At 47.7% G+C, this 24,388-nt stretch overlaps 1 protein-coding gene across 1 annotated transcript; it reads left to right on the forward strand.

The window, feature by feature from the left end:
- C1HXorf36 (chromosome 1 CXorf36 homolog) lies at positions 4,933 to 21,665 on the forward strand. Its single transcript, XM_021407090.1, has 5 exons — positions 4,933 to 5,334; positions 9,735 to 9,999; positions 17,752 to 17,925; positions 19,238 to 19,526; positions 20,717 to 21,665. The coding sequence occupies exons 1-5, from the start codon at positions 5,111 to 5,113 to the stop codon at positions 21,055 to 21,057; spliced, it is 1,293 nt and encodes a 430-aa protein (XP_021262765.1). The 5' UTR covers positions 4,933 to 5,110; the 3' UTR covers positions 21,058 to 21,665.

Consider the following 24,388-nt stretch of genomic DNA (forward strand, 5'->3'; position numbering starts at 1 on the left):
GGAATAGACAATCAATATCTAAAAGGAAATATGTAGTTTGATAAGGTTAACTGTCTGCCACTGGATCAAGCGCCTACCATGTTCTATTCTTTCCCTGCATCTTCTTGTTTTTCCTTTACGCAGTGACTAGTTCAGAAGGAATCCTTTCATACTCATATTTTAAATGTCTTTCACTTTGGAAACCAAGCTGCTATTTCAGAAGCCGTGGTTCATTAGCCAGCCCATTCAAAGAGTGTGTCCCTGCCATGCCATTTTTATTTTAGATGACCCTATTTTGTCCTGCTTCTGCTTCACAGATGAATTTCATAGAAAATCTGAAGTTATGGCACCAAAAAGTCTGCATTATTCTTAATCCATTTAGCGGTTTGGACACAGGCTCAGTTGCATCTATCCAAGAAAAATATCACTGGTAGGTCTTTCTCTTCTGGAAAACTGCATGACATGAAAATATTTCTCATCTTCTCGAAAGAGGATCATTTTCATTTATGTATTTGGCCTGGGAGGGACTCTTTGTTTCCTTGCCACAGCTCTGCCAGAGGAAATCCTGCCGCACACACCAGTGCTTCCTCTGCAGGCATGTGGGCTGGGAATTTGCAGGCACCATGGGGCTGAGCGTGCTCCAGGGGCACGCGGTAGAGGATGAGTGCTCCTTGTTGGTGAGCTCTGTTCCCTTTCCAGGTGGCTCCTCCTCAACTCTCTCCTGCACAGTTTGTGCAGGGAGAAATCAGCATCACCCCATCCCAGCCAAGGGATCTGGTCTGCAACCAATTTCCCTTTCACTGTCATTTTCCTCTAGGCTCAAGATCGCCATATTTCTTTTTCTGCCTGTAGACAGTGATGCATCAAAATCCAGGATCCTCTTCTATAATTTTTGCTGCTCTGCATGATCTCCCCTAAATGCCATAGGCAGCACCATAGCTGGTAGCGTTTGGTGGCCTTTTGTGCTGACATTTCAGCCTCTTACAAACAAGAACTGTCCTTATCTGCCGGCCACAGAGCCGGAGGCTTTTCTTCCAGCTGACTTTTGCTTCCAGCTGCTTACCAGTGTGCAGAGGCAGAGATTTCCAAGAAGCAGGCTTCCTGGTCTGCAGCAGCAGAAGGAGCCAGGAAGAATAAAAAATATTGTAGATACAGAGCAGCAACTCTGTTTTCTTATATTAATAATGGAGTAGTTTATTGATGCTTCTGATGAATTATATCTAGGCTTGTCAAACAATAGGCAGTATTTCCTGGTGAGGCAAAAAAAGGTCAAATTTTTGTTTGCGTTTTATTATCTTCATTGATTCAAAATGTAGAAAAATCCATACGCTCGCAACGTCAAATCTTCTCATAGTGAATGGCAGTGAAAACACCCTCTACCCACTCAACCCTGGTATTTGACACCACCCACACCACAGTGGCCACTTTTTCTGCCTTTGTTTGCTGTGTAGGCAGTGGCTTGGACTTACTTGCCTGCTTCTCCTCCTCTCCCTCTGTTTTTTCTCTTTCAGCAGGAGAAAAAGAGAGAGCAAGAGCATGTAGCAGAAGTTGTCCATTTCTAGTCCAACTGGAACAGAAATTTTGTGTTGCAGATCACTCCAAAACAGATGTTTCTTTCATAATCATGAAAAAAAAGCAGAAAAAGGAAATGATCGCATCCTTGCAAACATTGTGAGTTTTGTAGCATTGAAAAAGATGTATTTTTCATTTTGAAAGAATTGAAAATGTGTCAAGCTGTTCTAGCTATTAATCCACACATGCAGCCTGAAATGAGATGGAAGTGATAAGCGTCTCAGAACCAAGTTCGTGCCAGTTGCTCAGCAATAGTTTAATGATTATCTTGGATGTGATTAATGAAAATCACAATTAAGAGTAACCCTGCTGCACCACACCCTGCAGGACCTTTCCCTCATCGTGCAGCATCACTCTGAGCAGCCGTAAAAGGCTTATCAGGCCCTGAGAGTGGCACGACCCACCATGGACCTCAGGAAGAGCAGCAGCCCCTCCTCTTCCAGCCAAAGTTTGTTTTTTTTCCTGTATTTTCCTCTTTCCTGCGCCTGGCAGAGCAACTGAGCTGTCCTGCATCCCACCAGGCAGTTCTCTGTTGCTGAGCAACCCTGTGCTTGCTGAGAGGGCTCTTTTGCAGCAGGAAACCTAGTGAGGGAATGGTGAGGGAAATGAGGTGAAGAGCAACAAGAGCCCTACTGGGGACATGCAGTGGTGCTGCTGCACATCCTTCTCCTCTGCATCCACACTGTTCTGAAGCACTGAGTGGCTTCAGCCATCAGTCAGTTAATTAGTTAAAGAGGTTTCCTGTCTTCAAAGCCATCTCCACTTTCACTTGAGTGAAGGTGGGAGAGGGATAGAGGTGGTGCTGAGCTTCCTTGGTGGGTTGGATGTGGGCTGTGTGGGTCTATTTCTTGAAAATCAGACCAGATTCGTACATACTGGCAAATACCTGCCATTGTAGGAGAGTATAGCTTAAGCTGCTCTGAAAGATGTGTAGGAGTCATCATGCTAGATGGCTTCTCTAGCTTAGAATGAGAGGTAATAGGCTTAAGCTGTGCCAGGTGAGATTCAGGTTGGATATTAGGAAAGTTTTCTTCTCAAAAAGAGCAGTGAGGCAGTGGCACAGGCTGCACAGGGGGGTAGGGGAGTCACCGTCCCTGGAGGTGTTCAAGAACCGTGTGGATGTGGCACTGAGGGATGTGGTCAGTGGGCATGGTGGGGATGGGCTGGTGGTTGGACTAGGTGATCTTGGAGGTTGTTCCAACCTTAATGATTCTATGATTCTACACTCAGCAAGTACAACATTGATCTGAGCATGTTGCATGGAAGTGTCTTGCTACAAGGCTCTGTGCAGGTCTCGTGGGCTCTTTGGGGCTGCCCTGCCATGCAAGCTGAGCTCCAGCAGACCTCACTGTGACCAGAACTTTGTAAACCTGACCCGCTGCTTCTGCCTGGCATAGGCAGAGGATTTACAAGACAGCTGTGTGGTGATGACAGCCATATGCCATATCACCAGGAGGGAAGCAACAAAGCTCCTTAAAAGAGGTTTCTTTCAAAAACACAGCAATTCTCTCAATATATGTCAAACTACAGCTTCCTGACTGCCATCTTAGACTGGCTCAGAGATCTATGTATAATTTCTAAGCTTCATTTTCAAGACTGTTTCCTATGCACCTCATCTGTGCTCAGTGACAGCCAAGGCTGAACAGAAGTGCTTGGTGAAACAAAGAGCTCAGATCCTCGGGACAAGTGCAAATGCCATGGACAAGCTTCTGATGTGGCTACGATGAGCCTGTTCACACTTTTTGAACAAAAAGCTGCTTTTGTAGCATTTTAGGGTGATGCAGGTGTGATGCACTGCTGGAAAATACAATTGCATGTGCTGTTCCTGGGGAAATATGAGCACTGGTATATACATTCCTAAATCAATCAAGAGTGCAAGAACATCTTGGCCATCCAGACAGCATTAACAGAAGAGAAACTCTGCTGCCAATGCATTTTTTATGTCAGAGCACTGGGGTGCCTGGCGCTTGCTATGGCAAAGGCCAGGGCTGAAGTCCTTCCCCTTTCCATGGGTCACTGAGCTGGCAGCCAGGAGTCCAGGTTATTGTTCTTAAAATCATCAGGAAAAAATGAAAACTGAAGAATGTTGAGAAATGAGGGATACGGGCTTTAAATATCATGTAATGAAGATGAAGACAGATTGCTGGTGTTTAATTTTGGTAACATCCAGGGAACAGCGGGGTAGGAGCAGTGCTAAGCTGACTGGTGATGCAGAGCTGCTGGCAGGGAGCAGTGCTAAGGGCTGATGTCTGCAGGGGGACAGCAGCCACCTCCCAAGGAATGGGATAAACTTCTGGATGCAAGCATTTGGCTCTAGTTTGGATGCTCTCACCAGCAGATTCCAAAGAGCTTTACACCAGAGCACACAGCCAAACGTGGATGTGCAGAGCAGCTCTGCGTGCTGGATGCTCATGTAACAGAACAGCACGGCCTCCTTCCTCTGCAGTTGGCAGGGTGCACTGCATCCCATGCCTTCTCTGCAGCGCTCATCATCCTTGCTGGGCTGCTCCCCTGCAGACAAACCCTAAATGCTGTCATCACCCTTTTGCTCATGCAAAGGGGAGGAGAAGCTGTCTTCCCACTGGGGTGCAGAAGGGGTACCTTGGCCAGGGCTGCCTCTGCCAGCATTTCTGGAGCCCAGCCTCGGTCCTGCTACAGGCCAAGTTGGAGAGCCAGCAGTGCTCACTGCTGTAGGTGTAACGCTCACACCTTTGGCCAAAGGCAAGAAGTCTGTGGGTGTGATCACTGGTTTATAAGTGTGTTGGGAGCCTCTGGCAAGCTCTTTCATTAGCCCCAGCCCTTCCTCTAGCTTCTTCCCAGTGCCAGGGCCATTGGGCACTCAGAAGCCTTGCTGCAAAGCTCTCATTTGGGGCATGACTTGGCCACTGGCATGTTAGCTGAGCTGCGTGTTTCAGACAGCTTCAGGCTACCCCACATCCTACAGCAGGAGGCACGGCACTGCTGTCTGTTTTAGCACCATTTCCAAGAAACAACACCACCAGTCAGTGTTTTTGGTGTTTCTCTGAAAGGCAAACCGAGCCAAGCAAGCGTCCAAGAAGTCTGTCCATGTGTCACTGCGAGTCTCCGGGAATGAAGCACTGTGAAGGGCCAGGACTCTGATTAAACGTGTTCCTGCTGCACCATTATTCCTTCCCAATCACCGAGTGTCCTGGACTTGCCCTTTGCTCCAGCAGCAGGATATCCTCCGTTTGTCTGCGCAAAGTGCGGATGAGCGCTTCTCTCCCTTGTTTTCCCAGCCCGCCAATGGGAGGGTCAGTGGGGCCGAAGCAGCTGCTGCAAGGAGAGGAAAGGTAACCACGGCAACCCAAGTTATCTGCATCCTCCATGTGTTTCCTTCTCCCCACCCTGCACTGTATCTCTCCCACCCAAACCTCACACCGGTAGAACCAGGGAGCAGCTGGCAGGATGGGGGCTGCAGCCGCATGTCCCTCATCTGGTTGCGCTTCAGGGCTCACTGCGTTGGGCTGAGATCACTGGAGAGGGACTGGAAGCCTGCAGAGGGGCAACTTGCAACAGGCAGAGCTCTCCACTATTGTAGATGGGGCGCTGGATATGCTGCCTTTGCTCCAGAGTTGCAGATTGGTTGATGCTGCTCCTGGTTTTGGCTCGGAGCTCTAACCCTTCCGCAGCAGCAACAGCTTCACCGTCTGCGCCCCACGTCAGACCCAGCTACAGCTTTGGCCGCACTTTCCTGGGACTTGATAAATGCAACGCCTGCATTGGGACGTCCATTTGCAAGAAGTTCTTTAAGGAAGAAATAAGGTCAGAAACTCAGCACAATCGTTTTCTGCATAATAACTTGAAAGCTGCCTGTTAGCATTTCCCAGTACTTTATTGGAAGCCAATGGAAAGATAACTTATCACCAGGCTGCCATTGCAGCACCTCATATTTTATTTAATGTCTGTATGCTGCTGCTCTGCCTCTGTTTTCTCTTATAGCCACGCAGACCTGATCAGACCTCAGCCCTGAACTGTAATTTGAAAGCAGGAGTGAAAGGCACAGCTCTCCGCACAAGGGTGTCTCTGAAAGAGCTCAGGACAGTGACAGGGAATGGAGGAGGGGAGGGAGAAATCAGTGTGTTTTAGTGTCACTGGAAGTATGGTGCTATGAGCAGCTGAGAAAGGTGAGAAGAGATTCACTTTGCGTTCTCCCAGTGGGCTATGTTAGCTGCAAACGTATCACCTTGCACCAGCTGCAAGAACATGTATGTGCAGAATTGCCTCCATCGAAGGGATGTCCACTGCCTGAGTCAGGCTGCTCCAAGCAACCTGAGGCTCAAAGCAGAGCGCATCTGCTGGCAGGAGGAGAATGTCACTGGCATGTTTGAGGAGAAAATAAAAGGCAGCGCTTGGCAGAGGAAGGGTTTATTGGGTCCGATGAGATTTATAGAGGCAGACGAATGTTCTTTTATAGAGCCGGATGCACTTTCTTTTATGGATATAAAAACCTGGGAGAGAAGGAATGACTATAGCAAAATTGTATTCTTGATGCTGTAATATGAGCGGTATGATGTTGGGCAAACCACCCTTTTTATCTGGAGTGACTCCATGAAATGCAGCATAGTAAAGCCAGGAGGCTCTGGACGAGGTGGCCGTGCCAGCACCCTGTGTCCCCTGCTCCCTCCTGCTCCAGTGCGCCCTAGCTTCCTGACCCCCGGCTCGTGCTGCAGGCAACGTGAGCATGTGCAGTAAGGTCCAGAGCACCAAGAGAGGCAGGGACGAAATGTGTCCCCATGCTTGATTTCTGAAGCAGTCAGAATTTGGGGCAAAAGTGGAGAATTTCAGAGGCACTTCTTGATCCACTCCTATGCACCTTTTCCTGTGTTCACAAAGGTGGCTGGAGCACCTCTCCTATGAAGACAAGCTGAGGGAACTGGGCTTGTTCAGCCTGGAGAAGAGAGGGCTCCAGGGAGAGCTCATTGCGGCCTTCCAGAACTTAAAGAGAGCTTATAAGCAGGAGGGAAATCAACATTTTACACAGGCAGATAGTGATAGGACAAGGGGGAACGATTTTAAACTAAAAGAAGGGAGACTTAGGTTAGATGTCAGTGGGAAATGCTTTATCCAGAGGGCAGTGAGGCGCTGGCACAGGCTGCCCAGAGAAGCTGTGGTGCCCCATCCCTGGAGGCACTCAAGGCCAGGTTGGATGGGGCCCTGGGCAGCCTGAGCTGGTGGGGGGCAGCCCTGCCCACGGCAGGGGTTGGGGCTGGGTGGGCTTTGAGGTCCCTTCCAACCCAAACCATTCTGTGATTCTCTTTGCAGCTTTGTGTCAACATTGGTAACTAGTTTTGGCCAAAACTACTGGAAAAGTTTGAAAAGGCTGGAATGTTTGGTGTTTTTTTTTTTTAAATATAACCTTTCTTAATTTTTTTTAAGTACTTAACTTATTTAATATAAATGTTTAAAATATGCAGTACTCTAAAGATAAGCAAAACCATTTTGGCTGAAACAAAACAGCGGTATCATCTGGGAGAATGAAAAGCAAGTTTGATTTCCTCCCTTCTTCGGTTTTGGGCTGATCCAAACCCCACAGCTGGCAAATCAGCTCTTCATGCAGATCTCACCAAGCATCTTCTCTAAACCCAATCTGGCTCTGAGCAACGAGGCTCTGCACGAGGCTGACTTACTGCTGTGGCACAACACGGTGATGCATCTCATAGGCATCCAGCATGTGTGCCAGGCCAGTATCGGGCTGCCTGGAAACGATGCCAAGCACAGAGTGGCTGCGACCCCAACTGGGACCCCCGGCAGCCCTGGGGAAATGGCTCTCCCAGTGCTGCATGCCCAGATCTGGGCTCAGCGCTGCGTCATGCATCCTGGCACTGATGGCTGCGAGAGGCAGCTCTGCACTGGTGCCTGCCTCACATGAGCTCCCCTGAGATGGGCACGAGCCAAGTCACAAGGCACGTTTGTGCTTAATTTAAAAAAAAAAAAGGGGGGGGGGGAGAGAGAGAAGGAAAGAAAGCCCCAGCCTGTAGCCATCTCTTTCCTGTACGTGCCTGGCACGCTGTGCCTGCCTTGCAGATTAGGCACTGGGAGGGGTCGTGACGCAAAACAAATCACAGCAAGGCACAGCATTCACTCTCTGCTCTTTGGTCCAATCTCACAACCAGCCAAAAAAAATTATTAAAAAAAAAAAAAAGAGGAGGGGGGAGTTCATTTTAGGTCAGATACTCAGATCATAGGGAAGCTCTGATTTCATATTGGGCAAAATGCCCCAAAGACCAAAATGCCCTGACCTCGGCATGGGGCCAGCTGCTGGCTGCAGAAGGAGCCGGTCCATTTCTGTGTCCGAGAGCACCCCCAGCACGAGAAGCCACCAGCACTTGGGAGCACAAGGAGGCTGCGCGCTCTGATCCTTGAAGGGTAAATTTAGAGGGGAGGAAAGCTAATGAACCCCCTCAACATTTCTCAGTGTGGAGTTCCCAACTGGAAGTCAAAAAGAAAAATTAGCTTCAACCCTCGGCCTCATTAGTGCCTTTTCATTTACCGGCAGCTAGCTGCTCCTGAAGGGCACCCCTTGCCTCTCCTGTTTCAGTTCTGAGCTATCATCAGCTTTAATTTATAGTGAGATTAAATTAAGAAATGCCTTCTTACTCGCTCTGGCAGTGTATAATTAGGAGACCCCAGGGGCAGCCAGTTCAGCCACTGGCCATGCTGAAGGCTGGGATTCAGCTGTGCTCTCACATCTTGCCAATGAGCTTACAGAAAGCACCACTCGGGCAGGGCTGTTGGGCTGCCCAAAAAAACATCATCACAGCTTAACTTAACTGGTTGGCCCGAACACTCCCCTCTGGGGGGGAGCATTTTGGTGCACAATGCTCACAGCCACAGGAGTGCCATATGCCTGGCACGAAGTGTCCCCTCCTTATCCCACCAAGATCCCCAGACACTTCTGTATGCGAAGGTTTTGCATCCTGGCTGCTAAAACCCTATTGGACATGTAAGGGGCACATGATGACCCTGGCACTGGGTTTCCACTCCATATCCTACATCCCCCCTTAGAGCAAGAGGGTTCCTGGTCATGGGGACAGCACCAGGCAGCCAGGCACCCTCACCTGAGCCTCTTCCTCTGGCCTCATCCCAACGGGTGGAAGGAAGGTGGCTGCCCAGAGCAATGATCTGGCCAGGAAAGCTGGCTGAGCACCACAAAAGGCTTTGTAGCTCAGTCATGATATTAAACTTTTTTTTTCCTAGGGATTTATCAGCGGCATTGAAAACTTCAAACAAAGTATCTTACACAATCTTTATTTCAGCATTAGTGCAAGGTCAGATTGGATGGGACCCTGGGCAATCTGATCTAGTGCCTGATTTAGTGGTTGGCAACCCTGCTCATGGCAGGGGTGTGGAACTAGATGATCTTTCTGGTTCTTTTTACCCAAGCCATTCTACCGTTCTGTGATTCTATGATTAATGAAAAAAATTACATCTGTCTATCATGAATCAACACCAAGTAAATCATAGAATCATAGAATATCCTGGGTTGGAAGGGACCCATAAGCATTATCAAATCCAACTCCAGGCTCCACACCGGACTACCCAAAAATCAGACCAAATGTCTGAGACAATCGTCTAGGCACTTCTTGAACTCTGGCAAGGTTGGTGCCATGACCATGCCACCACCTCAAAGAGAAAGGTCATTCTGATAATTCCAAACACATTTATTTTCAGGAGTTTTTACTCTGCAGAGTACTTTAAAGTGTTGATTATTCCTTTTTTGGCCAATTTCCCTTTGGAGCTTAGGAAATCTCAAAATGTCAGAAATTCCCTTTTAACCAAAACCCTGAGCCTTTTCCCTTCTTTTTTACTCTTTATGTGGCCCAAATTTTGGCATTTATCTCTCCCCCTCACGGCACCCCCATAACAATGGATATAAGTGGGGAATGAACGTGGTCATTTTCTCCAAGCGCATTTCCACTCATTCTTCCCAATGAGTGTATGTGAGACCACACTTGAACCCACATGGGCCCCGTCCATGGGTTGGGAAGATGTGCCCCAGTGGTGCTAATGAGTACTCCCCACAAAATCCCCCAGACCTCTCCTGTGAGGTTTCTGCAATGCCCCATGGTGCCTGAGGGCAAAGTGGTGGTCGCGCTGGCGCGGTGGGCGTTGGCGAGGTCTGTTAACCCGCTCTCCGTGGGGCTCTCGTTTTGGTTTGGCAGGTTTGACACCTGGCTTTCTTCTCATTTAAAGCTGCCCCCCAGCTACCTGCTCAGCTACTTGGGCAACTACACCGACGATGCCCAGAGCTGGCGGATGGTCGACATCACCCGCCTGACCACCAAGTACCAGCATGACCGGGCTGACCAGCGCATCTGCACCTCCCTGCTGAAGACCAAAACGTGCAGCCTAGAGCGGGCCCTGCGCCGCACCCACCGCTTCCAGAAGTGGCTGCGGGCCAAGCGCCTCACACCCGACCTGGTGCAGGTCAGTGCTCCACCATGAAACCAGGGCAGCCCATGGGGATGCACAGGAGCCAGCACAGACTCTGTTCCTGCCTGGGGCATAAAGAGGAGGCCCAGAGTGCCCTGTGCTGCAGGCCTCAGGGTCTTATTTAGGCAAGGCAAGAGCGGGGCTCCTAGCTTCTTCTGCAGGCAGAGGGTGAGCTCTTTTCAATGGTGCCTGGGCTCTTTTCAGTGGTATGCATCAACAGGACAAGGGGGGACAGGCATAAACTGGAGCACAGGAGGTTCCATACAAGTATGAGGAAAAATTTCTTTACTGTGAGAGTGAGAGAGCATGGGAACAGAGCTTGTGGAGTCTCCTTCTCTGGAGATATTTAGGACCTGCCTGAACACTTGCCTGTGCAACCTGCTGTAGGGAACCTGCTTTAGCAGCGAGTTGGAGTCAGTGATCCCCAGAGGTCCCTTCCAACCCTTGTGATCCCGTGACTCTGTAAAATAGTGGATGAGTGGCTCCTGAGAGCAAAATCACCCTTCCCAAATGTACACGCATCCCCCATCCCCTTTCAAAAAACAGCATAGCATTATGATAACTGTTGGCACAGGGTAGTGGCTGGGTGTGCTCTGGAATGGGACCCTGTGAGATGAGGAAGGATCATTCCAGTTCTCCTCCCTTTTTTTTCATCCTGAGAGCATCATTCTCCCTCTAAAGAGGGAAGAGAAAGGGACTTGGGTTTTTTTTTCCTAAAAAGGCAACTGCTTCCTCCAGTCTGCACGCCACCACACTGCTCAGCTTTGCTATGTGCTACAGACACATTGCTTTAGATTTTCCACTTCGTGGATCCATATCTTCTGAAACTGAGCCCCCAGCTGAGCTGGCTGGATCTCACACACACACATGAGTACATGCACATGCACGCATAGCCACACACATGTGCACATGCACACTCGTGCATATACAGTGCTGCACAGTCCTGCAGAAGTGGCTCCATCCAGTCTGCCCTGGATTTGCTCATATCCACATTCTCTGGGCACTCACATTCCCCTTGCAGGGTGGACACTGAGCTTACCCAGCCATGACTAAAGATGTAAAATTAGGACACTACATTTTAGGAAAGCTAGCTTCCAGCTCTTCAGGGAGTTAGTCAACAAAACACCCTGGGAAACTGTCCTCATGGGCAAGGCTGCAGAGCAGAGCTGGCAGATCTTTAAGGAAGCTTTCCTCAGGGTGAGAAAGCTCTCCATTCTATGATAATGGAGCAGATCCTCCTGGAAGCTGTGCTAAGGCACATGGAAGACAGGGAGGTGATACAGAAGAATCAGCATGGCTTCACCAAGGGCAAATCCTGTTTGACCAGTGAAGTAGCCTTTTATGATGGTGTAAACTGCATCAATGGACAAGGGAAGAGCCACTGATATCATCTACCTGATTTCAGTAAGGCCTTTGACATAGTACCTCACAACATCCTTCTTTCCAAATTGGAAAGATATGGTTTAGATGGGTGGAATGTTCAATGGACAAAGAACTGGCTTCAGGATTGAGTCCAGAGAGCAGTGGTCAATGGCTCCATATCTGGATGGAGAGCAGTGATGAGTGGTGTCCCACAGGGGTCAGTGCTGGGACCAATACTCTATAATATCCTCATCACTGACATTGACAGTGGGGTTGAGTGCATCCTTGGCAAGTTTGCTGATGACACCAAGCTGTGGGGTGCAGGTGACACACTGAAGGGATGGGATGCCATCCAGAGGGACCTAGACAGGCTTGAGCAGTGGGTTGAGGTGAACCTCATGAGGTTCAACAAATCCAAATGCAGGGTCTTGCACCTGGGTCGAAGCAACATCCACTACCAGTACAAGCTGAGGGATTAAAAGAATTCAGCACAGCCCTGCTGAAAAAGACCTGGGGATACTGGTGGATGGCAAGCTGGACATGAGCCAGCAATGTGTTCTTGCAGCCCAGAAAGCCAAGTGTGTCCTGGGCTGCATCCAAAGAAGCGTGGCCAGCAGGGTGAGGGAGGTGATCCTGCCCCTCTGCTCTGTGCTGCTGAGGCATCACTGGAGTACTGTGTCCAGATATAGAGACCTCAGTACGGGAGAGACATAGATCTTTTGGAGTGTGTCCAGAGGAGGGCCACAAAAATGATCCAAGTGGTAGAACACCTCTCCTACGAGGACAGGCTGAGAGAGCTGGGGCTCTTCAGCCTGGAGAAGAGAAGGCTGCGAGGTGACCTGATAGCGGCCTTTCAGTATGTAAAGGGGAGCTACAGGAAAGAAGGGAACAGATTATTTAGTAGGGTCTGTTGTGATAGAACAAGGGGAAATGGTTTCAAGATTAAAGAGGGTAGATTTAGGTTAGATATAAGGAAAAAGTCTTTTACAGTGAGGGTGGTGAAGCACAGAGAAAGGTTGCCCTGAGATGTGGTGGATGCCCCGTCCCTGGAGACTTTTGAGGCAAGGCTGGATCAGGACCTGAGCAACCTGATCTAGCTGTGCATGTCCCTGTTCATTGCAGGGGAGCTGGACTAGAAGAACTTTAAAGATCCCTTCCACCTCTGAGGATTCTATGATTCTGACTTCAAAAGTAACTTTGAAGTGAGCCCCAGGGCCAGCCCAGGAGGATGTGCCCAGGGTGAGCTCTGTGGAACATATCAGCAATCCTAGCAGACTTTTAAGTGCAGTCCAGCTGGCTGCAGGACCCAAATCAGTGCACATTGGCCTCAGGACAGTGCCACTCCTGTCTTCATGGTTCTTTGGCTCTGTAAATCAAGTGGGGGAATTGGCATCAGGCCGTAAATATATGTTTTAACAGTGTGTAGACTGGACTATAGAATTATAGAATAGAATCATAGAATCATGAAGGTTAGAAAAGATCTTTAAGATCACCTAGTCCAACCACCAGCCCATCCCCACCATGCCCACTGACCACATCCCTCAGTGCCACATCCACACGGTTCTTGAACACCTCCAGGGACGGTGACTCCCCTACCCCCCTGTGCAGCCTGTGCCACTGCCTCACCACTCTTTCGGAGAAGAAATGGTTCCTAATATCCAACCTTAACCTCCCCTGCTGCAACTTGAAGCTGTTATCTCTCTTCCTATCTCTTCCTGGGAGAAGAAGCCAATGTCCACCTCGCCACAGCCTCCTTTCAGGTGGTTGTAGAGAGTGATAAGGTCTCCCCTGAGCCTCCTCTTCTCCAAACTGAATAATCCCAATTTCCTCAGCGTATGTAGAAGAGCACAGCGGTCCCACTTGGTCCAACTTGCCCACAGCCACAGGAGCACCTCAGAGAATGCAGGCTAGTACGAGCCATCAGAAGGGGCTTCTTGGGATACAGTAAGACACTGTGAATTCTTTCCTGCAGCACCACTTTTCTGGCATTTTTGGAGGTGAGTGAGTGCACTGCTGATGCCCAATGCAATTCTCACCCTGTTTCATGATCCTAAGGGTTCCTGCGCTCCCCACACTGCAGTATTGACACTGAGACAAGCAATTGGGCTAAAGTAATTTTGTCTTTTGTAACAGGGAATCACAGCAACCCTCCACATCCTCGAATCAGGATGACAGACCATGAAGTGAAGCTTTTCCACTTTATACTGCCTGCCCTGTCTGCCCCAGCTACCAGCAGAGCTGCCACATTGATTATTTCACCCATCACAATGAAAATTGTTATCAGAGGCAGCAAAGCCTTCACTGCTAAAATCCTGCTGGGAGTGGAGCTCAGCTCAGGCTCTGTGCTGCTGCCCATCCTGGCTATTGTAACCCATGCAGAAGCACCACTGTACTCTGCTTTGCCTACATCTTGGCCCAAAATCTTGTTACTGCAAATGACATCGTTGGTTTACCCCGTTAGAGGAGAAGAACAAGAAGAATGTGGACTGGTTTCAGCATAGATTGCCTGCAGGGAAAGTTATAACCCTAGCTACAAAGCACAGCCTTGGAAAACATGCAAGGGCAATAGCAGTGGTTTCTGCAAATGGGATGAGTTCCATGGCTTCATTGGACAGCCTCCGTTTCTCTTTTTGGGAGTGAACAAAACTCTTGGCTTCAAGTGGCCAGGATCTGCATGTGCTTCATCACCTACATCAGGAGTTTCCTGCTGGGTCCCATCCCAAGCTTGGTTTGGTGAAGCTGAATCCATGCATCAGTGCATGGAGCAGCAGGGAGCAGTGCTCCTGGACTGTGCTGCTCTCCGTCACACTGGCTGAATAGAAAGCAAAGTGAGGAAAATATGTCTTATGGAGGTCACCTTTATGTCCTGTCCGATGGATTCTGGGTGCATCAACATGAGATCTGCATACATATGCATATATGGGAATTTAACATAGATCACATGTTATGCAGTAGAGAAAAGAAATCACGGTTGAGTGTAGGTAGGCATTGTAGGAAGTACTCATTATCAGATACAAAAATGTAGGAATTCAATCAAAGTAAATAAGAAGCTTTCCATATCAATCACAAACAAGATGTCAGGCTGCCTGTCAAGTCTTATTCCCCAGGGTGATAAGACGCTGCAAAGGACGTGAGGTATTCTGAGATAAATCAGTTTCTTCTATGTCTTCAAGTATATATTCTTCAAATTTTTCTTCCATTGACTGTTTTTGTCTGACAGTTTTACAGCTATGGCTGTAGGTACTTTTCCATCATTCTGCTGGAAGCAGGGGCCCTGCTCTGCTGAAACACTAATGCAAGTGCCAAACTTTCTACATTTGTGTAACTGCCAAATCCAAGAGGCCCCACCACCCAGTTTTTGTGGACCAGGGGCTTCATTAAACTGTAGGAAGCTGCACCAATGGTTGATATATATGTGGCAGCACCAGCGGATGAGAATCTGGAATGTTGCTTGGCTCAGTGGGAGGTGCTAGGGCTGGCAGCTAAGGCTGAGCGCTCTTCATGCACTCCCCTGTGCTTACATGGCTCCAAGCTGAAACCCCACTCACCAGCTCTGTGCCAGCTGAGAGAGGAAATGACCAAGCTGCAGTCAGGTGTCGGTCACTGCTTTAGTTGTGAAAACCCTGAAGCAGTTCCATGGAAGCAATCATGATCACTGTGTAGCACATGTCCACATCCGTGCTCACATGGGAAGGCTCTGATCTTGGAAAAATCCTAATTACAACTTCTATGCATTCTCATAATTTCTGTTCCTATTGTATAGTTGCTTAGAGTCTCAGCTTTGCATTACAGACTCCTGGAGGTAGAGAAGCTTTCTGACTTTGGATGCAAATATTTGAGTACACACTGAGCTGCTAGAGACTTTCTCCACCATCTCTCCTATTTGACACGACTCTGTTCCTCTCATTTTTTCTAACTTCTCCTCCAGTGGGAAAGTGACAGAGTCAGCCATAACGTGTCTGCAAGTGCTGTGAGACAAAAATCCATAATCATCCCTTTCCCCCCACCGCTCTATTTTTTTATAATTAGTGGAAAATGTATTTCCTTGATAAAGCTTGATAGAATTGTGGAGCATTATTTTTGACAAATGGAGGAAAAAAAACAGTTGTTCTTTGGTAACTGCAAATCAACACTCCAGTTGGAGTTGGGTTTTTCAGGTAGCTTTGGCCAGGTTGAACCATGTACTCAGGGCTTGCTCCACGCAACTGATGGCCAAAGAGGGAGTGGTCAGGGCCTCACAGTATTCTCCCAGAGAAGCTGACTATCCGTGGCTTAGACATATATACTCTTTGCTGGGTAAAGAACTGGCTGAATGGCCAGGCTCAGAGAGTGGTGGTGAATGGAGTTAAATCCATCTGGCAACTGGTCACGAGTGGTGTTCCCCAGGGGTTGGTACTGGGGCCTGCCCTGTTCAATAACTTTACTGATGACCTGGATGAGGGCGTTGAGTGCACCCTCAGTAAGTTTGTAGGTTACACCAAGTTGGCAGGAAGCACTGATCTGCCTGGGGGTAGCAAGGTCCTACAGAGGGATCTGGACAGGCTGGATAGGTGGGCTGAGGCCAATGGGATGAAGTTCAACAAGACCAAGTGCTGGGTCCTGCACTTTGGCCACAACGACCCTAGGCAACGCTACAGGCTTGGGGCAGAGTGGCTGCAATACTGTGTAGAGGAAACAGACCTGGGGGTGTTGGTCAGCAGTCCACTGAACATGAGCCAGCAGTGTGCCCAGGTGGCCAAGAAGAACAATGGCATCCATCAGAAATAGTGTTGCCAGCAGGAATAGGGAAGTAATTGTCCTTCTCTACTCAGCTCTGGTGAAGCCGCACCTTATGTACTGTGTTCAGTTTTGTGCCCCTCACTACAAGAAAGACATTGAGGCCCTGGAGCATGTTCAGCAAAGGGCAGTGAATCTGTGAGGGGTCTGGAGCACAAGTCTTATGGGGAGTGGCTGAGGGAACTGGGATTGTTCAGTCTGGAGAAGAGGAGGCTCAGGGGAGACCTTATCACTCTCTACAACCACCTGAAGGGAAACTGTAGTGAGGTGGGAGTCGGCCCCTTCTCCCAGGTTACAACCATAGGACAAGAAGCAAGGGACTTAAGTTGCACCAGGGGAGATTCAGGCTGGAAGTTAGGAAAAATTTCTTCTCTGAAAGAGTGATCGGGCACTGGAATGGGCTGCCCAGGGAAGTGGTAGAGTCACCAACCCTGGAGGTATTCAAGAAATGTTTAGATGTTGTACCGAGGAACATGGTTTATTCAGAACTATTGGTGATAGGTGGATAGTTGGACTGGATGATCTTGGAGGTCTTTTCCAACCTTGGTGATTCTGTGATTCTATGAATACAGCAGGGAGGAAGAAGAGGGGAGGTCCTGTTCCCCCTTTCTGCCTCTGACCAGGAGAGTGACACTCCCCTTCTTCCCTCATTTCCTCAGTTCTTTGTCATGACTGGGTAACTGGTGCTTTATGCCAAATGAACAGCTCGTGCAGAAAGGGCTGTGAGAGACGTACCTCAGAGCTACCACATGTCTTGAGGAGATCCTGAGTCAAATTTTTGCTCCCAGCATGAAGAACGGCAGGCAGTAAATGTGAGCTCAAGTGCCCTGTCCTCTGAAGAACATCTCACAGCCATCAAATTAGAAAGTAAACCCAAAAGATAAATTTGGCCACTTGGATTATTTGGAAGAAAAAGACTTAACAAAAGCCTGACTCCAACAGAGGAAAGGCAGGGCAGCATTTCTGCACTGCTATTGGAAGCCCTCCCCATGCCACCTCTCCTTGGTAATTAAACACTGACTTTAAAGAAAGGTCTTTTTCTACAACACAGGCATAAATTTATATGCCGTTTATCCCAGCCATAGATCACTTATTACAATTCTACACATTAATGCCCCAAATTAAAAGTTGAAATACAGAGATGCTGAAGCCATTAGCCCAACATTTCTTTACTCATGGCTGGCATTTACTAAAAAATATGCCCAGGATATTCAAATTTGTTTCTGATAGCTAATGCATAATTTTATCAGAGAGATAATATATCCTGTGCTCGTACCTATGTACAATGTTTATTTACAGTTTTAAAGCATATTTACTGATCTTAACAAAGAGTATTTCCAAGAACGGTGCCTGTAGGCTAAGAAAATGGGGAAGCACTCTGAAGACATTGTTTGAAGAGGGATCTGACTCACTGGCAGAGTGAAGTGGAGGTGGCTATTGTCCAGTGGTGCTGCCAGGGCTGGAGGTGGGAGCGCAGAGCCCAGCAAGGAGGGAAATGGGGTTGGTGGAGGCTATGGCCATGCCATGGAGGCTGGGTGCCATTTCCAAAACCTGTGGTATCTCATGCTGGAAGATAAACAGCCTTCTTGTGTTTTGCCCCATCACCAGGGCCTGTCCAGCCCCATGCTGCGCTGCCCATCCCAGCGTCTCCTAGATCGGATTGTACGGCGCTACGCTGAAGTGCCGGATGCTGGCAGCATCTACATGGACCACCTCACTGACCAGGACAAGCTGCGCCTCCTGTACACACTGTCAGTGAATTCACACCCTATCCTCTTACAGGTAGGTACCATCTGCCCTGGCTAGAAACATCACCCTACACAGCCCCTTGAAAGCATGGGATGTGTCCCAATCCTTGCTGCCCTTTGCAAGCTCCCCAGCGTTCATGGTGCATGTTTCTGCTATGGGGCTGGGTGACTGAAGCCAGGCAGCCTCCTGCAGGCTCCTTACATCAGCCTGAGAAGTTGCTAAGAGATACAGATGCCCAACCTCTGAAATAAATCAGAGACAGATGGGTTATTACAGTAGTGCAATGTGGAAGACAATGTTTTATGCATCTCCGATGTTTCAGTATCATGTTTGCAACTGATAATGTATTACTCAAAATCACAGCCTGTTTATAAAATCCAAAGCACCAGAGATCGTGTTTTAGCATGTCAGGTCAAGATGCAGCATTGTGGTGGAACGTGGATTCACAGAACACAGATTTCCTAGGGTCAACGTGCTATGGCTCTTACTAATGTTTGCACACCTCTGGTAGCTAGCTCCATAGTCTAGTGTAGCTCTGCAGAGATGTTTGGGTGAATCCCAAATACAACTGAGCTCTGAGTTTGAAGGAAGAGAGCTTCTCTTGTCCCCTCAAGGCACATTGTCTCCTCTCTTCCCTTTTAAGTGTCTCCAAGGGACTATCCTCACCACAACCTCTCCTCTAGCTGTCACTGCTATTTCTTGAGAAATATCTTCTTTGAGATATGATGGAGAGATGGAGGCATCCTGTTCCACCTGCCTCAAGCCACTGTACTCTTCTACCCAGGGAGGGGGAATGATGCACAGTGGAGCAGTCGAGTGGTTTCCACCCTGGGACATAAAAGCCTGGGGTAACCGTACTGTCAGCACAACAGAGATGATGTAACCTCCACTCAGAAGTCTCCAGTGCAGCAAATATCCAGCACCTCTGTCCGAGAGCCTGCAAAGTCTCATCTTATAAAATGGCCATGCAGGTCTTAGAAAACAGCAAAAACTGCTCTGGCCCCACCTCACCTTCAAGCTGTGACTTCAGCTCTGCCATTCTCGTGAGGGATCCATCAAAATCCCCACAACGAAACCTAAAATTAGCTCCTCTGCACCTAAAGATTTCATTAATTTAAAATCTATTATTGTCTTATACTGTCCAATTAGTCTCCCTCATGGAACAGATCTTGAAATATCAGATTCTTCTTTTTTAGTTACCAAAAGGAGAGAGAAAGGTAGGACGGAGCAGTGCCTCCTCTTGCTGCTGGGGCATTTGAAGTCACCTGGGAGGAAGGTGGGCTCATGGGCAAAGAGCACGGTGAGCAGGGCCAAGTGTCAGCGCTGCTGTCCCCTCTCTCGACAGATCTTCCCCGACGTGGAGGGGTGGCCCTTCCCACGGTACCTGGGCTCCTGTGGGCGGCTGGTTGTCAGTGCCAGCACCCGGCCCCTGCGCGACTTCTTCAGGGCAGCCCCTGAGGTGGCAGCGGACCTGGCCCTCCAGCTCCTCGCCGTTCTCCGCTCCATGGGCACCAACGACCTCAACTATTTCTTCTACTTCACCCGTGTGGACGCTGGCACCTTCGGCGTGTTCAGCAATGGGCATCTGTTCATCCGGGATGCCAGCACACTGGGCATCATCGACAAGGAGGAAGGTACTCAGCAGGCTCTGGGCCCTTGCGTCTGTTGTAGGAGGGCTTGGCAAGGCAGGGCAAAACAAATCATTCACCTGTTACACCCAGCCCTTCTGCTGATTTATTTTATTTATTTTTTAATAACCAAACATCACTTGTTAAGCTTAAACAATAAAAAGTTCAAGGAGATATTTACCAGCAGCAAAAGGCAGTGCCTGCCACCCTGGCTCCAAGTGGGGAAAGCAGCAGGCATTTTGCTTATGCCTTCAGTGGAGCGGTGACCGATGGATGCTCTGGGTGCCATGTGGGTCTGAGTCCTGCATTGTCCCCTCTGTAATGGGCAGCAGCATCCAGTGTGAATGGCACTGAGCACCCTCCCTTATGCACTCACTACATCACTTCTCTTTTGTAAAACGTTTGTCACACAAATGTCAGCATTTGCAAAGAGATTCTTCATAGGTTCATTTGTTTCAAGTAAACCGTTGAGTCAAATCAGAGTCTTTTAAGGTGTATTTACCACAGTAACTGGTAATAGTATTAAAACAATGGCAACAAAATCCCTCTTTTGTCAATTTTGCTTAAAATGAATGATTGCCATTCCCTTTGCATGGGATAGACTGGTCTACTACTGGAAGTAGAGCTAGCTAAAGAATATTCCAAAGAATATTATTATTAACAATTTCGAGTGTTTAGTTTTTCAGAAGACCTTTGTTCAACTTAAACATTCAGCTGAATGCATCACAAATATTCAGAAACAGTTGTCAGAGGATTTTCCACTCAGCGTTTTTTTTTTTCTTGTCCCAACAGCTATTATGGTTGTCCTGACTCCAGCTAGATGAGCTGTTTTTGCAATTTAATGATTTTTGGGTAACATGGAAAAAATATGGGTTTGACTGTAGTGGTTTCTGTAGGAACTCCATGTTCTAGGTTATTGCTCTGGTTCTTCTCATTTCTTCCGCACCACTTTGACCCAACAGACACCTCTCAATTTCCTCTGCAGGGCAGTTCAGTAGCTCTTTCATGCAGAAAAATATGTGTATTTCAGTAGAAAAAAAGCCCGTACACAGATTGCACAGTGGACTTTGAGGTGAAAGATAGTAGTATCCTTTAGAGAGTAACAAACCCTATATTAATACAGAGGTACAGACATACGTGATTATGCAGCAATTTGCTCCCATCTTTCTAAAAACTGTTTTAATTATCTTTAACAGGGAGCCAACCGATTGATGGCCAGCAGGAGTATAAAGATATCTTTAGCTGCTTGACTGTGGAATGCCAGTCTGCATTTGTGTCCTGTAATTCTATCAGAGAGAAGCAGAGCCTCGTCATGGTTTGTCAAGAGCTTTTACCTAAGCTCCTGAAGGGGAAATTCCTGCCACCTGTACAGGAGAAAATAGACAGCTTCCTACAGCACTGTGCGGAGGGCCTCACAGACGACCAGGATGTCAATGAGGCAATGACAAAGCTTGCACAGCTCCTGAAGCCTCTGCGGTCTTGCGATTCGCGTTTTGCCTACCGCTACCCAGACTGCAAATACAGCGACAAATACTGATGGTTTTGGAGGAAGGGTGCCCAAGAAGGATAAGGCAGGGCCAGCCCCAACCAGTGTAAGAAGACGGAGAAACCAGGGTAGCTGAATGGAACTGCACCAACTCCAGGGCTTCCTTGCAGAGATGGAGGAATTGGGAGCAGAGTGCACACAGGATTTATTGTTCATCTCCCGGAGATGCATTTGTTACTTGCGATGTTAGATGTGATGTAAGGCTTATGGATTATAAACATTATCGTGAATGACAGGGACTACAGGATTAATAAATCTTCTTCATGTATTTTGGCCTTGGAAGAGTTTTCCATGCCATCCATTAAAGAGAAGGCCTCTGAAGGCAGTGTGCTCACAGCTAGCCAGATAGGGGAGTTTTATTGCTGAGAACGTCTTCCTGATCGAGATGATATGTACATAACGTGAGATGGATGGAAGCATTTAAGACTTTCCTTGTGGAGATTTTTAATGCTCTAAAAATCATAGATAAACTGAGCCACCTGATGAGTTCCTTACCTTCATCCATCACAGATCACTTTTATGGAATATTTAAATTTTATTAATTTTATGGCACACAGAACAGAGGAACACAATCAACAGCATTAAAGAGCTGAAAGACCCATTGTCTCTTGAGAATTAATTTTTCTAATCCTCAAATATAATTACTTTTAGTCTTTTCCAAGTTGATGGGCAGCAATTGGAATCTAATGAGGGTTTTTGTTTTCAGATTAAAAACAAACCAAAACAACTACAACAAAAAACACAACACTTTGTGATTGCCCAGCAGACACTTTCATACCTTTTCTCTCTAAAGCAAACTGGAGGGAAGCATTTGAACAAAACCATTCAAATGGAATACTATCTTAAGAAGTGAAACAACATGGCCAGAAGTTGAGATATTAGTTTACCCTAAGCAGTGAGACCAGCTGAACATCTCTCCCTACTTCCTCATTCATTTGCCCTTTAAAGGAGAAATCAGAAGCCAGTCCCAAAGGAGTAACTCAGGTACCTAAATTTTGAGGTCGTGGACTTGTGATTTCACACAGAACTAGATACATGTGCCTCGTTTTGTGCAGAAAGGTTGCAAAAGTTGCAGAACTGCAAAACATGGTTTGCCTAGAATCACAGGATGGCTGAAGTTGGAAGAGACCTCTAGAGGTGACCAGGTCCAATCCCTGCTCCAGCAGGGACACCCAGAGCAGAGTGCCCAGTGTCATGTCCAGTTGGCTTCTGAACATCTCCAAAGAGGAGACTCCACAACCCCTCTGGGCAGCCTGTGCTAGTGCTCCATCACCTGCACAATGCTAGTGTTCAGATGGAGCACCTTGTGTTCCAGTTTGCGCCCACTGCCTTTTGTCATGTCGTAGGTAACCATCTAACATTGGTTGATCCCCATTCCATGAGCTCTTTGTGAGGTGTCAGAGAAACACACTGAACTTTTCCTACATTCTAGGGGGATACTTCTCTTCTGGTATTCATGCATGCAGGAGTCACCAACCATATTTGACTAAGCTGAGTCAGAAACTAAATGTTCTGGATCCCCCTGTAAGTATTTTCATCATGGAAACAGTCTTCCTCTAGCCACAGTTCAAAAAAGAAACCAGTAACAAGCATAAAACCAGAAAAAGATGAGAATGCATTTGCATTGCTAATGATTGTACAGAGTTACAGGGGAGCAGGAAAGCAAGTCAAGATTTTGTGCTGGCTGTGGAGGGGTCCTGCGCACACAGAGCACCAGGCCTGGGGTTAAAGCAACGCACATCAGGCATCCAAAAACACATGCCATTCTGACACTGAGAAAATCTGACCTAGGACTTTCTTTTTACTTTTCCTCTTGGCATTAAACATCAAGTACACCTTTCACCTCTCAAGAAGCAGAAACACTGAAAATAATTTGTAGGTAAATTTAGCTTCAGGTCCAGATGGTTCAACAGAAAAAAATGTTTAAATATACAGCCTAAGTTACTGTTGCAGCCCTCTTTCATGATTTCAGTCTATTTCTACATCATGGCTCTCTTCCAGTATGAAAAACATGTCCTTTGCTCAATCCATAAGGCTGCCTAACAATCTGTTTTCAACAGTTTTTCTGGAATCTGTCTGCATCTTTGATCTCTCAGTCTGTGATTTTACCTAAAGCTGCACCTTGGCACTGGGCCCCTTCCCCTCCAGCGAGTTCCCCCCACTGGCAGCCCCTCACTGGGGAAGGAAAATCTCCTTCTTCACCACCACTCTCTCTAATTAGTAATTAGGTGTCACCCCCTGGGCTTCTTGTTGTCATCTTCCACACAGTGCTGGAGGGCAGCATGGTTCACAGGTTTGTAAGCAAAATTGCCCAAAAAGCTCTAAGGGGAAGAACTTGACTGATCCCATAGAATCACAAAATGGTTTGGGTTGGAGGGACCTCAAAGTCCACGCAGCCCCAACCCCTGCCGTGGGCAGGGCTGCCCCCCACCAGCTCAGGCTGCCCAGGGCCCCATCCAACCTGGCCTTGAGCGCCTCCAGGGATGGGGCACCACAGCTTCTCTGGGCAGCTGTGCCAGGGCATCACTGCCCTCTGGGTGAAGAATTTCTTCCTCACATCTAACCTAAATTTCCCTTCCCTCCATGCCGCAGGAGAAATAATTTGCAAACCAAGGGTTTGCGGAAAGGTCTTTACTGTTAACTCATGACTCAGGTCCAAGCCAGCACCATGCAAAAGGACCAAGGGGTGTCAGAGGGGCTTTGAGTGGACCCTGACATCCTGTGATCCTAAAACGCCAGGTGGGAGGAATGGAGAAGCCATGGCCTTCTCTGCTGCTGGACCCAGGTGGATAAATGTTAGCAGGAGTTTTAAGGCACACCACGTGCCTTAAAATCTGTCTATTTTTACACAACTTGATTAGAAGTTGTTGAAGTTGAGAAGGGTGTCCCCACTTCCTTCAATAGGCTTTGATATGAATTTAAAAAAATATGTGATTAAAAATAACTGGATCATGGATTTAAAAATATTAAAGCAGCAGGAGCTGCACTGATCAGCAGTTTCTCTTCAGACATAGATTACAAAGGCCAAGTCTATGTAAGACCATGACTAATATGCCAGCCATAGAATCAGTCCATGGCTCAGAAAGTAATAATTTTCCTAAATGAAATCTTATTTGCCTGTATTTCTCTGGCCTTCTTTTTTCATTGCCAATTTTTTACTTTAATATTTTCTTTTCTCTTGGCAGTCAGGCCCTGGAATCGGTGCCCACCCTGTCTGCCAGCTTCAGTCAGGCCTTGAAATGCTAGTAGGCCACGTTCCAAAAGGATGTGAAATTAATTTATAAATGGCAATTATTTTAAACCTAATCCTCCCCAAAAGAAC

Source organism: Numida meleagris, chromosome 1 (genome assembly GCF_002078875.1).
Source record: "Numida meleagris isolate 19003 breed g44 Domestic line chromosome 1, NumMel1.0, whole genome shotgun sequence".
Classification (NCBI taxonomy): Eukaryota; Metazoa; Chordata; class Aves; order Galliformes; family Numididae; genus Numida; species Numida meleagris.